Raw genomic sequence first — 12,753 nt, 5'->3', positions numbered from 1 at the left:
AGGCCGTATCCGACTCCTCCCCGCGCCGGCGAGAGCCAGGAAAGCCTCCAGGAGGTGGAGCCCCGCCCTTCGATGGGGGCGGACGTGACGTCACTTCCTATGCGCCGCCGCTCGGCCCCAGTCCACAGGCAATGGCGGCTGCTGCACGTAGCCGGTGGTTCCGGTGCTGCTCTGCCCTCCTCAGGTATCGCCTAGCAAATCCCCCCTCCCTCCCCCCGTTGCAACCTCCTCTCTGACTGACACCCCCATGAGCCTGAGCGCCGCCTTCCTGTCTCTGAAACCTCCGCTCCCCTGTGACCTCCCACGCCCCCCCCCGCTTGCGCCTCCTGGCCCTGCACGGCTCCCCGCCTGCCTCAGTTTCCCTCAGGACAGCGGGGATGAGACCAGGGCTGCTGCTGGAAGTTTTCATAGCGGCGGTGGTGAGAGTCGTTGAACGAAACTAAATCCTGTGTTAAATGGAGACCCCCTTCAAGTCAGGGGATGCTGCAGCACCTCCCCCTTCCCCTTTACACACCAGCAATAAAATTAAAGGGTTATGTGCAAGGTCTGATCTCTGGGACTCTCCCATTTTGAATGTGCAGCTCATTACTGGGGCTACAAAGGATGGTGTCAACTCAACTTTGGTCTGCTCCATTTTTTGCGATATTCCTTTACAAGTTCGAAAATAAAATTAATTTACACATCCTGTGCCCCTGCAGAACTTACTCTCTTAGTGCATGTATCAAGTCTGGCATTTGGTGTAAAACTAAATGAACATCTGTTTCTGAGATTCTCTTGTCAGCCTTTTAAAGGGATACTTGTCAGGTTTCAAGTAATTAGGTTCCTTATTTGCTTTACTTAATACCATGGACCATCAAACACTTGCATGTACTTAACCATAAGCAGATGAGCTGTCCTATCTAGGTGAAAATATGAAAAGTATTCATTTTAATATTTCTCAATTGTCACTGTTTATACATTTTTATAGTTTTGGTTTACATAATGAAATAAGGTTGGTCTCAGGTTTTGGTTCCCATGAACTAATTCAATATTTGAGTTGTAAATAGTACTGGAGAATGTTTAAATTTAAAACAATTTTTGTTTGGAAAATAGAGTAATAAAATCACTTCTTTAGTCATTCAAGTTTAGGGCTAAATTATCTTACCATGCCCTTTTAAGTCTGTAAAGTGCTAAAGCGGTTAATGTGAATGAGGGATGTAATAGTGTAGCCGATTAACCCATAAGCAAAAGCTTATAGGTTAATACTATAGACTACACACAGTTTCCTCCCCCTACCCTTGCCAGTAAATTTTTTAGCAGCCTGGCTCAGTTCTGGCTTGTGCTGGGTCCAGAACCTACCCCTGCTGCGGCTCTGCATTTAAAGTGTATTAGGAGCTAGACAGGCAAGCAGCCTGGCTCAGATTGCACTGGGTCAGGGAGCTCAGGCCCTCACTTAGACAAGGGCCACTACCAACTCACGCTGCTGCCTCTTTATCAGAGGCAGCAGCACTGGTGACAGGCACAAGGGGAGCTGTTTTTTAAACTGGCTCCTCTCATGGACCAGCTCCCGCCTGGCACCATGTGCTGCTACTTCTGATACAGTGGCTGTCAGCTCTGCTTCCGGGTACTATAGAATAGTCAACTAACAGATAAGAATTAGTGAGATTACTCGACTATTCAATTAACTGATATTTAACATCCCTAATGTGAACACATTATTTGCCTTATACAAGAAGTCTCATTGATTTCTATATGACAATTTCAGTTAGTGATGTGACTTGGCTTATACATTTAGTTCTCACTGTACTATTCATTTAGTTTAATATTTTTGTCTTATTTTTAGGGCTGTCAGGAAATTAAAAAAATTAATTAATCGTACAATTAAAACAATTAATGGCAATTGCACAATTAATCACGTGCACTTCCCCTTTGAAACACTGCAGCGGTGTTTCAAAGGGGGCAGCGCTGAGGAAACCCGGAATCAGCTGGAGTGCTAAGCTGACCTCAGGCTAAGTTTAGTTGCCCCTCAGAAAGGCTCCCCTGACATTTCTAAGGGGCAGCACTACAGGAGCTCAAGATCAGCTGGAGTCCCCAGCTGACCCTGGCTCCATTACTCACTGTCCCTTGGAAAAGCTGCCCTGGTGTTTCCAAGGGGCAGCACCGTGGGAGCCTGGGGGCAGCTGGAGTCCCCAATGTTAGGAGACTGGGATCAGCAGGAGTGCCCAGCTGATACCCAGCTCTGCATTGCACTGCCCCTTTGAAGCACCAGGGCGGCACTTCAGATGGGCAGTGCAGCATTAACGCATTATCCTGCCCTGTGTTAATTGCAGGCATTAACGCAGATCAATTCACAGCCTAATTATTTTATATGAAGATGGTATTCTCTCCTTTACAGCTACAAAGACCAACCCCTTCTCATATGTAACCACATAACATCTCTGTAATAACTACAATTACTTATCTTGCGATGTGACATTAAGATGGACTATAATTTTGAGAATGAGCTATAAAATGAACTGTTCATGCAGTTTCATAAATAATGAAGTGCTGGAACAAATAAATGCTTTTCACTTTTGGTTCAATACATTATTATACTATTTTATTTCAACAGTAAGGCTCTGATGCAGCACACATCTATGTTATATCCCATTGACTACAGTAGGGACTCCTGTGTGGGAACCAAAACATGCACAAATATTGCAGTTTCAGGATCTCTGAATTAACTTATTGTTTTGCTTACTTAGCCCTATTAGTGTATTTCATTTTAATAATAATCTAAGTGTTTTTTATCCACATTGATTATATTAAGAGTTGACCATATGCATGTTACTGGACAAAATAAAGATAATCCCACCTTCAGAGAAATTACAGTACACATTGTATCTTTCCTTGACATTATGGTTAGTTAATAAATTTTAAAACAAATTTGAATTTATTATTTGGATTGTGATCATTCCAGGAAACCCATTCATGAATAGGCCCCCTGTGCAAGGTAAACATATAGCAAAAAAAGAAGTGTTTCTGCCCCCCTACCATCCTCCGCAGGGCTCTGACACTCCAGAATATTTATTTCCCCACTATGTAGCTGTCTGCATACTTATCTTTGTTTTTCATTTCCAGGCAAAGTTTTCCTGTTCTGGCTAATGCTAAGAGACGCTGTTTCTCAGCACTAAGTAATCCGTGGAACAAAGTGGTAGGATTTGGTTTTGGAGTAGCCCTCTGTGCAGTCCCTATTGTACAGGTAAATGTTGAAATGAATGTACACTACAAGTACTTTGATATTCTAAGGTATTTGGTGGAAGAGAGTGTTTGTGGCAAATGGATCAATTTATTGTATTATAACATCCTCCCAGTTATTATATGATGTTAGTAGTATACATATTGCAGCATGGCTTGTGAACTTTCTGGGGCACAGTTGACCATCCAGAAATTCTCTATCTTAGCTGACTTTCAAAAGACTCACTCATTTGAAGTGATTCTGCTCTAAGAAATATGACTTAAATCTTGAAGGTCAGTGGAAATGTAAAATAGATTTAATCCAATTTATCAAATAACTAAAATACTATTAAAATAAAATTGAAAATTATTTGCCTTTACCTTTTGCCATGGCACATCGTTCAGGAATCCCATTATTACCAGAACAAACCCTGCAATTCCTGGGAGAAAAGGTATTTGTGGTGCTGGAATGGAATTCACAGTTTCAGCTCTTCTTGCACTTTTTATAGTGTCCATGAACCTTTACAATCCAGTGACTACCGTCAGATAGGAAACATAATGGTAATATCAGTGGTTGCAGGTGTGTATATATAAACTAGATTTACCTCCTGTTACTCAGGTTTTTAACTCAATTGATTTTTGTATTTTGGAAAAAAAATTAAAATGTCCATGCTTCATTCAAATCATTCCTCTGGGGTGGGGTTAGGGATCAGAGGTTCAGTATGTAGGCTGTCCCTGGGAAAGAGAACTACTCCAGTCCTCTCTCTAGGGATGTTAGATAGTGATTAATTGAATAATCATGTAACTGTATCAAATTTTAACAGTTTCACACTGATTCGATAATCCCCGGGGGTGGGACCAGCAGTCAGTGCACTCCCGGCCCCACTCCCAGGGAGCCCCGTGTAATCCCGTACTCCCGCCTCTGTCCGTGGGGGATCTGAGCTCCCTGCAGACAAGAACTGCATCGACCCATGGAAAAGCTTTTGTCTGCAGTGAGTTTGGGCCTGTGGCAGATAGAGATTGCTTTGAGGCTGGTAGAGGCAGCAGCATCGGAGGAGGGCAAGGTGGCTCCATGGAGTCAATGCTCCTGCCTGTCCCCCCTTGCTGCCTTTATAGGAGCTGCATGTGCAGAGAGCCAGCTTCCCCTGCATGTTGGCTCCCACTTGCTCCTCTCCATCACTACCACACTGCTACTTCTTATAGAGAGGAAGCAGTGCAGGGGGGGCAAGTAGCTTGCATTGTTTGAAAGTTGGCTTCCTGCATGTACTGGCTCCCGCTACTTCCCCCTCCCTGCTGCCTCTGTATCAGAGGTAGCAGCCTGGGGTGTAGGTGAGGCAGGCAGCTCCGCAGATCCAGCCAGTGCTTGTAAGGAGTTAGCTTAAAAGTCAACTTCCCATGGGCACTGGCTCCCACCTCCCTCCTTCCTCTATCCCCTTGCTGCCTCCGATATATGGTGGGGGAGGGAGTACATGTAGTCAATAAGATTAACCAATAAACCTAGGTTGTGTAGTCAACTACATGTTGCCATCCCAATCTTTTGCACTGCAGCAACTTGGGCTGGATGGGAATCTCCTTTTTCTTGCAGTAGAGGACATTTTTATCATTGGAAGTTGTCTGTCTTTGGAAACCAGTGCAAAGTGTGTGTATATCTATTGTTTTTCAGAAACATGAGCCCACTTCTCTCAGTAATGAAGCCTTGATTAGAAGGGCAGTTTCTTTGGTAACGGACAGTACTTGTACACTTCTCTCTCAAACAACATATGCATTAATCGAAGCATTAACAGAGTATACAAAGGTAAGATGAGTGACTGCCTGGATTAGTACAGAGTTAACACTGCATCTGCTGGAGTATTTAAATTTCTCACAAAGACAGACTAAGTGCACCTATTAAATCAGTTCTTTAACCTAAAATGCACTTTGACTTCACAAATCGATGTGCTAAGGATGTAGAACAGTGATTGCCAGCCTGTGGTCTGTGCACCAGTTTGGCCCTCTTTTCCACGTGCTGCTCACACACTGGAGCCCTGCACTTCCTACTCTACACCTTCCTCCCAGCACTTCCGGAACTCCATGTATCTCGTGATTCATACTGTCTCCTACTCCTCCTCTTTCCTCCCAGAGGTTGAACAGCTGATTCATGGTGATCAAACTCTGGGAGGAGAGGGAAGAAGTGGGGATGGAGTATGAATCAGCAGATTCATGGTACTCCTAAAGTGCTAGGAGGGGGAAAGGAATAAGTAAGTGCGCAACTGCAGAGCTCCAGTGTGTGAGAGGGGCAAGGGGGATGAAGGGGTGAGCAGGCTGCAGGTGTAATCCTATTGGGCCACAGGTTGCCCACCACTGATCACACAGTCCACTCACTGGTCCTGGTTGCCCATCACTGATGTAGAGATTCTGAGGTAGCAGTTCAGATTGAATTGGTACCTCACACGTCAAAATAAGTGAACTCATGCACAGGTCTTTGGTGGACAATACAGGAGGTGTTGCTGCTGCTTTGGAGTGTTTGTAATCCAAGGCATGAGTAATTTTTAAAGAGCTGTGAAGCTCTGTTCAAGAGAATCCCAGGTATGAACTAATTCCTGAAATTTTGGCCCTTATAAGAAGCGAGGCCAAACTTTGCAAATAGTAGCTAATACATAGTTTTTTCTGTCTAAGTCAGATAACTAGCATTCTGTAAAAACACATCACTTGCCTTCCCAACTTCTTTTCTAGGCAAGAAAAAAAAATACATAGATTCCATCAAAAACACATTTTCCAATCCAGCTAACTGATTTTGAAACTCTGCAATGTCTTTAAATGCCAGATTAAAGCAGAATAGTTATCCATATTAGCTTCCTTAACTTCCAGTTAATATTTCCTTTAATATATCATTATAGACAAGTAAATGTAAAAATTGAAGATTTGCCTGGGGATAAATTCTCTGTATGCATGTATGTCATTCCTGCCAAGATTTTCAGTTAAAAAAACCCAAGCAGTTAGCCATTTCATTACAAAATTTAGAACTGCCAAGTTTTTGAGTATATTACCACTGCCTTGCCCTCTGCTATATTGAATCAAAATCTTGGTGTATTATAGGTTCATACTTCAAAAAGAGGGTCTCTTCTAGTATAAGTGCTAATAGACTTGTTTTTTTTCAGCAGGAGAATCAGAGTTCTGTCTGTGCTATTAAGTTCCTACTATATCATAAAATGTGTTTTACAGTATTATAAGTGTTAATTGTATTTAATTACAATGAAATATTTCCATTTTCAAATGAATGTGATGAACACTTAATACAATATTAGTCAAAGCAAAGATCAAAAAGTGCTTCTAAGACTTGCCATATAATTTCCTCACGAAATATTATAGAAGATTTTTTATAGGGAAAAGTGTTAGATTTCCCTCCCCACACCTTCTATTTTCTATCTACTATGTAACAAACTAATACTGTGAGAGCATCAGCAGCTGAAAAATTAGTTAGAAAATACGCATGTGCTACTTAAAGTATTTATTACGAAGTAGTTATGTTAGACTTACAATCTTTTGCAGGCAGTTTACATACTGGTGTCTCTCTACCGGCAGTATACAAATCTTCTTGAGAAAATGAATTCCAAAGAGGTGGATGCAGTATGGCAGGTGATCATAGGAGCAAGAGTGGAGGTAAAGAACTAACTCACTTCTGCAGTTATCGTGTTTTTTTCCTTTTTGTTTAACATTTCTCTGTTCATTCATTTACTATGGCTGTAAGAGCATCTCTTGCAAAAAGTGGGTTCAGATAATGTTATAATTGTGTTACACAACATTTTATTTTTAATTATAGATGACTACAAAGCAGCAAGAATTCCTGAAGTTAGAATCCAGTTGGATGACTGCTTTACATCTTTCAGAGATGGCAGCAGAAGCTGCATATCAATCAGGTATTTCTGTAATATGTTCCTCAGTATCAGCTGGAATTTGAAGTTTTTAGCAAACTTTCCCCCTGGACACAGGCAGCATTTATTATTAAAAAGATACCAGGCAATATTGACTCGAACTCTGAATATGCTTGGTTGGCTGACTCACGTGGTCTGATTTTCATAGATGCTGAAAAACCTGTGGCTGTGTCTAGACTGGCCAGTTTTTCCGGAAAATCAGCCACTTTTCCAGAAAAACTTGCCAGCTGTTTACACTGGCCGCTTGAATTTCCACAAAAGCACTGACGATCTAATGTAAGATTGTCAGTGTTCTTGTGGAAATACTGTGCTGCTCCCGTTCGGGCAAAAGTCCCTTTGCGCAAAAGTGCCAGTGTAGACAGCTCAGATCTGTTTTCCGCAAAAAAGCCCCGTTTTTTCTAGACGCTCTGTTCCGAAAATGCTTTTAACAGAAAACTTTTCAGTTAAAAGCATTTCCGGAAAATCATGCCAGTCTAGACAAAGCCTGTGTGTTCCACAAAGGACACAGCTGCTGAGTTCCTCTATATTTTCAGTTTAAGTGCTTCTGAAAATCAGGCCCCAAATTTAATACAATCATCTCATTGTTTAAATTAAAATGAAGATATTATTTCACGTAAGGAAATAAAAACTATACTAAAATTTGACTACAATATTCTTGGAAGCTAATGAAATAGAGGACTAGGTTGTTCAAGATTTGGGACTAATAGTCACTCACTCAGAATGAAAGTTCAAAGCAAATAGACCGCTAGTGAATGAAAATTGCCACCATGTGATTGTTGTTCAGTCTTGGTTTGTCTTTCAGAGACCATGTGGTCACCACGTAAAAGTCACAAATTATTTTTGCACTAATTGGCAACACAACTTTGTTGTCAGAAATGTTCTGAGAAAAAAAAAATCTCTTTTCATCATAGGACATAGTAAATATTTGTAGACTATCTTGAGTTAGTAATGAATAGTAAAGAAGAGTAACTATTTTTGAAAACTAATTTGTTTAGAGCATGAGTAGTTTAGTAAAATGTAATTATCAATTTAATCCCTATCTTAATTGATGTTATTTTATCTTATGGGTTGTTTCTGAATTTACTTAAATTACTGTGTTTTTTAGGTGCAGATCAAGCTTCAGTGGCAGCCCACAACCACATTCAGCTGGTAAAAACACAGGTACAAGAGGTACGGCAGTTATCCCAGAAAGCAGAGACCAAGTTAGCTGAAGCTCAGACTGAAGAACTCATTAATACAAAAGCTGAGGAATCATCACATCCATGTAGTATTGCTGAAGCCATAGAGGAAGTTGATGAGTCTTATCTTCGTGAAGACTGAAGGGGGTAGAGGGGGAAACCTGCTAATATAAAATATTCAGAAGGTAATAGCATACCACTAACTATAAAGGCCTTGAGTTTCCCACATTTAAAAGAAAAAAAAAAGTCTTGGATAAGGAAAATGCACTGAAGATGACTCACCTGTCTGCTGATAATTGGTGGTAGTGGGCAGTAATTCTCTTCCCATGAATTTGCTAGACCAAACCACCAGCCCGATCCAGGTGTTTGAACATCTTTTTTTTTTTAAGTTTCCATTATTATAATATGCATTGCTAGTAAATTTTTGTTGAAGTACACAACTATGCAAATGTGAAATTAGCTGTTAAAGATACTTGAGTGTTTGAGTCTGGTGCTATGAAGCTTTAATTCAGATGATATAATAAACCCTTGTGAATTCCCAATGTCTGAAGTTAGTTGTAGATTGCAAACAAAGAGGGACATTTAAAAATAATTTTCTAGTCTATGAAGCAATTTAATCTTAGTGGGTCTTATACTTCCAATTGATCAATATAATTACATTTCCTTATCAGAGTTTGCTTAACAATGTTGACTTTGTGTGCTGTTTTCTAATTATTTGGACTGACAATTCATAATGGAAATCTTACTGTTTTATTAAACTACTGCAGTCTGATAGCATCAAAAGGAGACAGAGTTGCTAAAAACCTTGGAAATCTGTAGAGTCTAAAACTTTAGTACTGGTGATCTTTCATATAGCAAGCCTCTCCTTCCCTTACAAATTAAAAACACGCCTATAAAATATCTAGGATATTATAAATGCTGGAGGCACAGCAGAGTTTGGGGTGGAGATGGACTGCTTTTGACAACCCCTATGTAGTCACCTTGTGAAAACCTCCTGTCTGCACTCAGTGATAACTGTAATATAGAGTATGACAGTTGTGTGTATGCAGACTTGCTTGTAACCTAATTAGGAACACAACCAACCAGCAAGATGCAATCTATTGTAGTGAAAGAAGGATTGATGCTATGCCACACTACATTTAAAAAGACTATATGCATCAGTAGGGAACAAAATGTTGCAAAGGCAGAGACACCACAAATAACTGCAAATTCTATTTGATCATAGAACACAGTTGTCCAAATGTGAACTTTTAAGCAGGGTAGCTGCAGTCTGCCCCAAATAGCAGAAAAAATTAGAATCCTCCTTTATTGTCAAATGAAAGTGTTTTGCTGCATGCTGTGATTGCAAACCACATTTCCACAGTTCATTTATTTCCCTGTGTCATTTAAGTAGTTTAAATTGAACTACATCTATGGTTGTATTTCCCCAAATTCACATATTGTAGTTTTACCTTTACCATCTATTGTAGAACAGTAGCTGCTAGATTTTTAGGAAGAGCTTCCTTTAATATTTGTATAATGCTGAATTACAAGACAGCTGAGTATTATTAGTATATATCTAGCCAAAAGGTATAGCTTAGGGAAATAAACAACTGTGTATTAGTAATTACATTTGTTCAAACTGCCATTTTTTACATGATCATAGTCCATGTTAAAGTTCCCTCCTGAGATTTCTTGATATTCCTGTGTTTATTGGCTCTGTGTGCTATTTGCATAATTGCATTGCTAGTTATGCCAAAAACAACTCTGTAGGCTGGAAGATTTCCAGCCCAATTCCACCATTCACTAGAAAATTTCTTCCTGAACTTTGTTTCCATTTTATCAACAGGATTGTATCCCAGTAGCTCTGTGCAACTGCAGGAAAGGTGGTTAGATTAGTCTGCACTCTTGTGTAGTTTAATCATGGGTAATTAAGAAATAAACTAATTATTTGCTGATAATTGCTTTGTTGTAATCAAAGTGTTTGAGGTTGCCGTGTGCGCGCATTGGTAACCAATGAAAAGATGCAATGGAAAACATTTTTACCTCCCCTACCCAGAAGAAATCTTACAGATGGAGAATGAATACTTTTGTAACACTAAGAGGTTAAGTTACAACCTGTGTTTGCCAATAAATCGCCTTCAAAAGCCACCAAAAATGAACATGTTGGTGATAGTTATAGCAGCCTTGAAAGATTCCTGAATACAGTTCTAAAATGGAGGATTTTAGATGAGGGGGAATTATTTGCTTTTGTACTGTTGGCACGCAAGGAACAAGTCCACACAAGGTCAGCCTCTCCCTCACTGTACTTGCATGAGCTAAGATGAACAGCTGCAGATTAGCTGGTGGAAAGTTCTCGGGCCAAGCCATTTATAGTTATCATCCAATATTGCAAATAATCAGCATTGTTCCATACATGTGCAATTGGTACAGTCCTCTTATGCTTGCCAAAGTACTATTGTAGCTCAAGTGCATGCTTGTGTGGTAAAGAATATCAAGAAACAATTAGTTCTATTTATGTAGTACCCTGGAAAGGAGAACAACCACCTTTTTCTTTAAGTCAGGCTTCCCACCCAAACCAACTTGTTTCCTTCTCCATAGTGGTCACAGCTGTAATCGCTGTTGAAACAGCAGACATCCACTTCTGAGGGCAGAGCAAAGTTGAAAAGGTAATTTTTTTCAACTTGATATTGTTATATTAGCCCATGTTGAGAGAGTGATAAAGCTGTGCTAAAAGTAAGAGCTATACCTTCCTCATGAAACCGTGGTAGGCAGCTTAAGACAAGACATCTTGCTTGTTACTGACAATAATCAATATCTTTGCACATGTAAATTCCGCCCTTTAACTTGTGTAAATTTGTCTACTTTGCCACTGGAGAAAGGCATGTTAGAAATCTTAGTTAAACATGAATAGAAGATAAGCCCCTTTCAGATTGTATTCTTTGTGATCCACATGGAAATAATAGGAATTAGTGTGGCTGGACTTTGATCTCATCTTTATTTTTGCAAATAGGTGTTTGCATTCAGAGCTCTTAAACTAAACTGATCATATATGCTGGAGCTTTTCACTGAATCAAAGTTTTTTTTCAGTCCTACCTACTGATGGCAGATTATAACCACATGCTTAAATTAATTTGTGCAGTGCTTGGAGAGGCACACTAAACATTTCTTACAGTATCCCACCAATTTTGTATCTGGCATTGTGTAGGGTAATGATGATGAAAGTGGTATTCCATAAAAGGTACCAACCCTCATCCAAAATAGCAGCTTTAAAGTGCACGCAACTGTCTTACATTCCTCTCTGAAAATGGATGAAAAGTGCCCACCCAAGATCAGTGTCCAGTGAACAAGCTTCTCCTAGCATTTCTAAAAATCTAAGCTTTTCTACTCCACCATATGCCTTGGTTATAAACAGTAATATAGAAACATTTTTCACTTCAGACAGACACCTTCCTAATCTTTTTATACCTAAATGGAAAAGTGGAAGGGTACAGTATCCTAAAAAAGTTTAGGTAAAGATGAACCCAAATTATGGGCTCATCTCTTACTGGCAGTTCTGCTTTCATACATTCATTTTCAACCAGTTGTCTAGGTCTGAGTTTCTTCCTAGAAGATTACTCAAGGGCTTATTACATGGCAGAGACGACTACAGCAACAGTGAACAAGCATTTGTCAGACAACAGTGTAAAATGGAATAGTACAACAGTGTTGCAATACCTAGTACCTTCAGACAACCACAACCCTAAGTAAAATGGTGAGACCCTCCAAGACCAAAAGGGAACTGACAAAGATATCAGAAGTAATGAAAAAGGCTACTGCCCAAACAGAGTAAACACTAATAAAAGCAAGCAGGGGAGTGTCAGTGAAGGTGTAATACACTAGCAAATGGGAACCTGCATCATAAGAATCCATTGATTTATAAGTTTAAACAGTGGTGTCACCAAACTTAAAATATGTTGGATGTTAACAGCTGCTCAGAGCAGGTACAGCAGGCCACCACCAGAGTTAACGGGCAACAATGGGTTAACGGAGAAGTTTCACACTTACCAGTAAGCTGGTTAACATCCCTATTTAAAAAGACCAAAAAGCATCAAACTGTCCTTTCTAGTCTTGTGTAAGGATGTAACTTACCCTCTCCATCTCTGCAGAGGATCTCAAAGCACTTCACAAATATTAATGAAGGACCAGGTCACATGGCAGTATTGTCCCCTCCCTTTGCAGATGGAGAAAGCAACTTTGCCAAGGTCATGTAACAATCACATTAAAACTCAGAGGTCTCTCCTCCAAAAGCAAACACTTTACTACCATTTCCAGGCCGCCTCTCCTCACTAGCAACCCATCAGTTCAAGGATGAATTATTGTATTTGTGAAGTGTCCTGAAGTTGAAAAGCTCCCTATTAGCATCAAAGAGGATAGGTCTTATTAAGCTTTACTCAAGGAACTGACTCAGACAACACCAGATGACGAAGAACTTGTGTAGCCGTTTCTCA

At 40.1% G+C, this 12,753-nt stretch overlaps 1 protein-coding gene across 2 annotated transcripts; it reads left to right on the top strand.

Annotated features, from left to right (window-relative positions):
- The first annotated feature begins 34 nt into the window (after positions 1-34).
- DIABLO (diablo IAP-binding mitochondrial protein) lies at positions 35-10,224 on the top strand. Of its 2 annotated transcripts, none has more exons than XM_075898660.1 (6): positions 35-184; positions 3,100-3,220; positions 4,859-4,990; positions 6,757-6,834; positions 6,995-7,091; positions 8,212-10,224. In XM_075898660.1, the coding sequence occupies exons 1-6, from the start codon at positions 132-134 to the stop codon at positions 8,424-8,426; spliced, it is 696 nt and encodes a 231-aa protein (XP_075754775.1). In that variant the 5' UTR covers positions 35-131; the 3' UTR covers positions 8,427-10,224. The 2 variants fall into 2 exon arrangements, with proteins under 2 accessions (XP_075754775.1, XP_075754774.1); XM_075898659.1 differs by having other exon boundaries at positions 6,724-6,834.
- The last annotated feature ends 2,529 nt before the right edge of the window (positions 10,225-12,753 follow it).

The sequence above is a fragment of the Pelodiscus sinensis genome, chromosome 15 (genome assembly GCF_049634645.1).
Source record: "Pelodiscus sinensis isolate JC-2024 chromosome 15, ASM4963464v1, whole genome shotgun sequence".
NCBI classification, from domain to species: domain Eukaryota; kingdom Metazoa; phylum Chordata; order Testudines; family Trionychidae; genus Pelodiscus; species Pelodiscus sinensis.
Note: the sequence above shows the minus strand (reverse complement) of the source record. Positions and strands in the feature narration are given on the sequence as shown.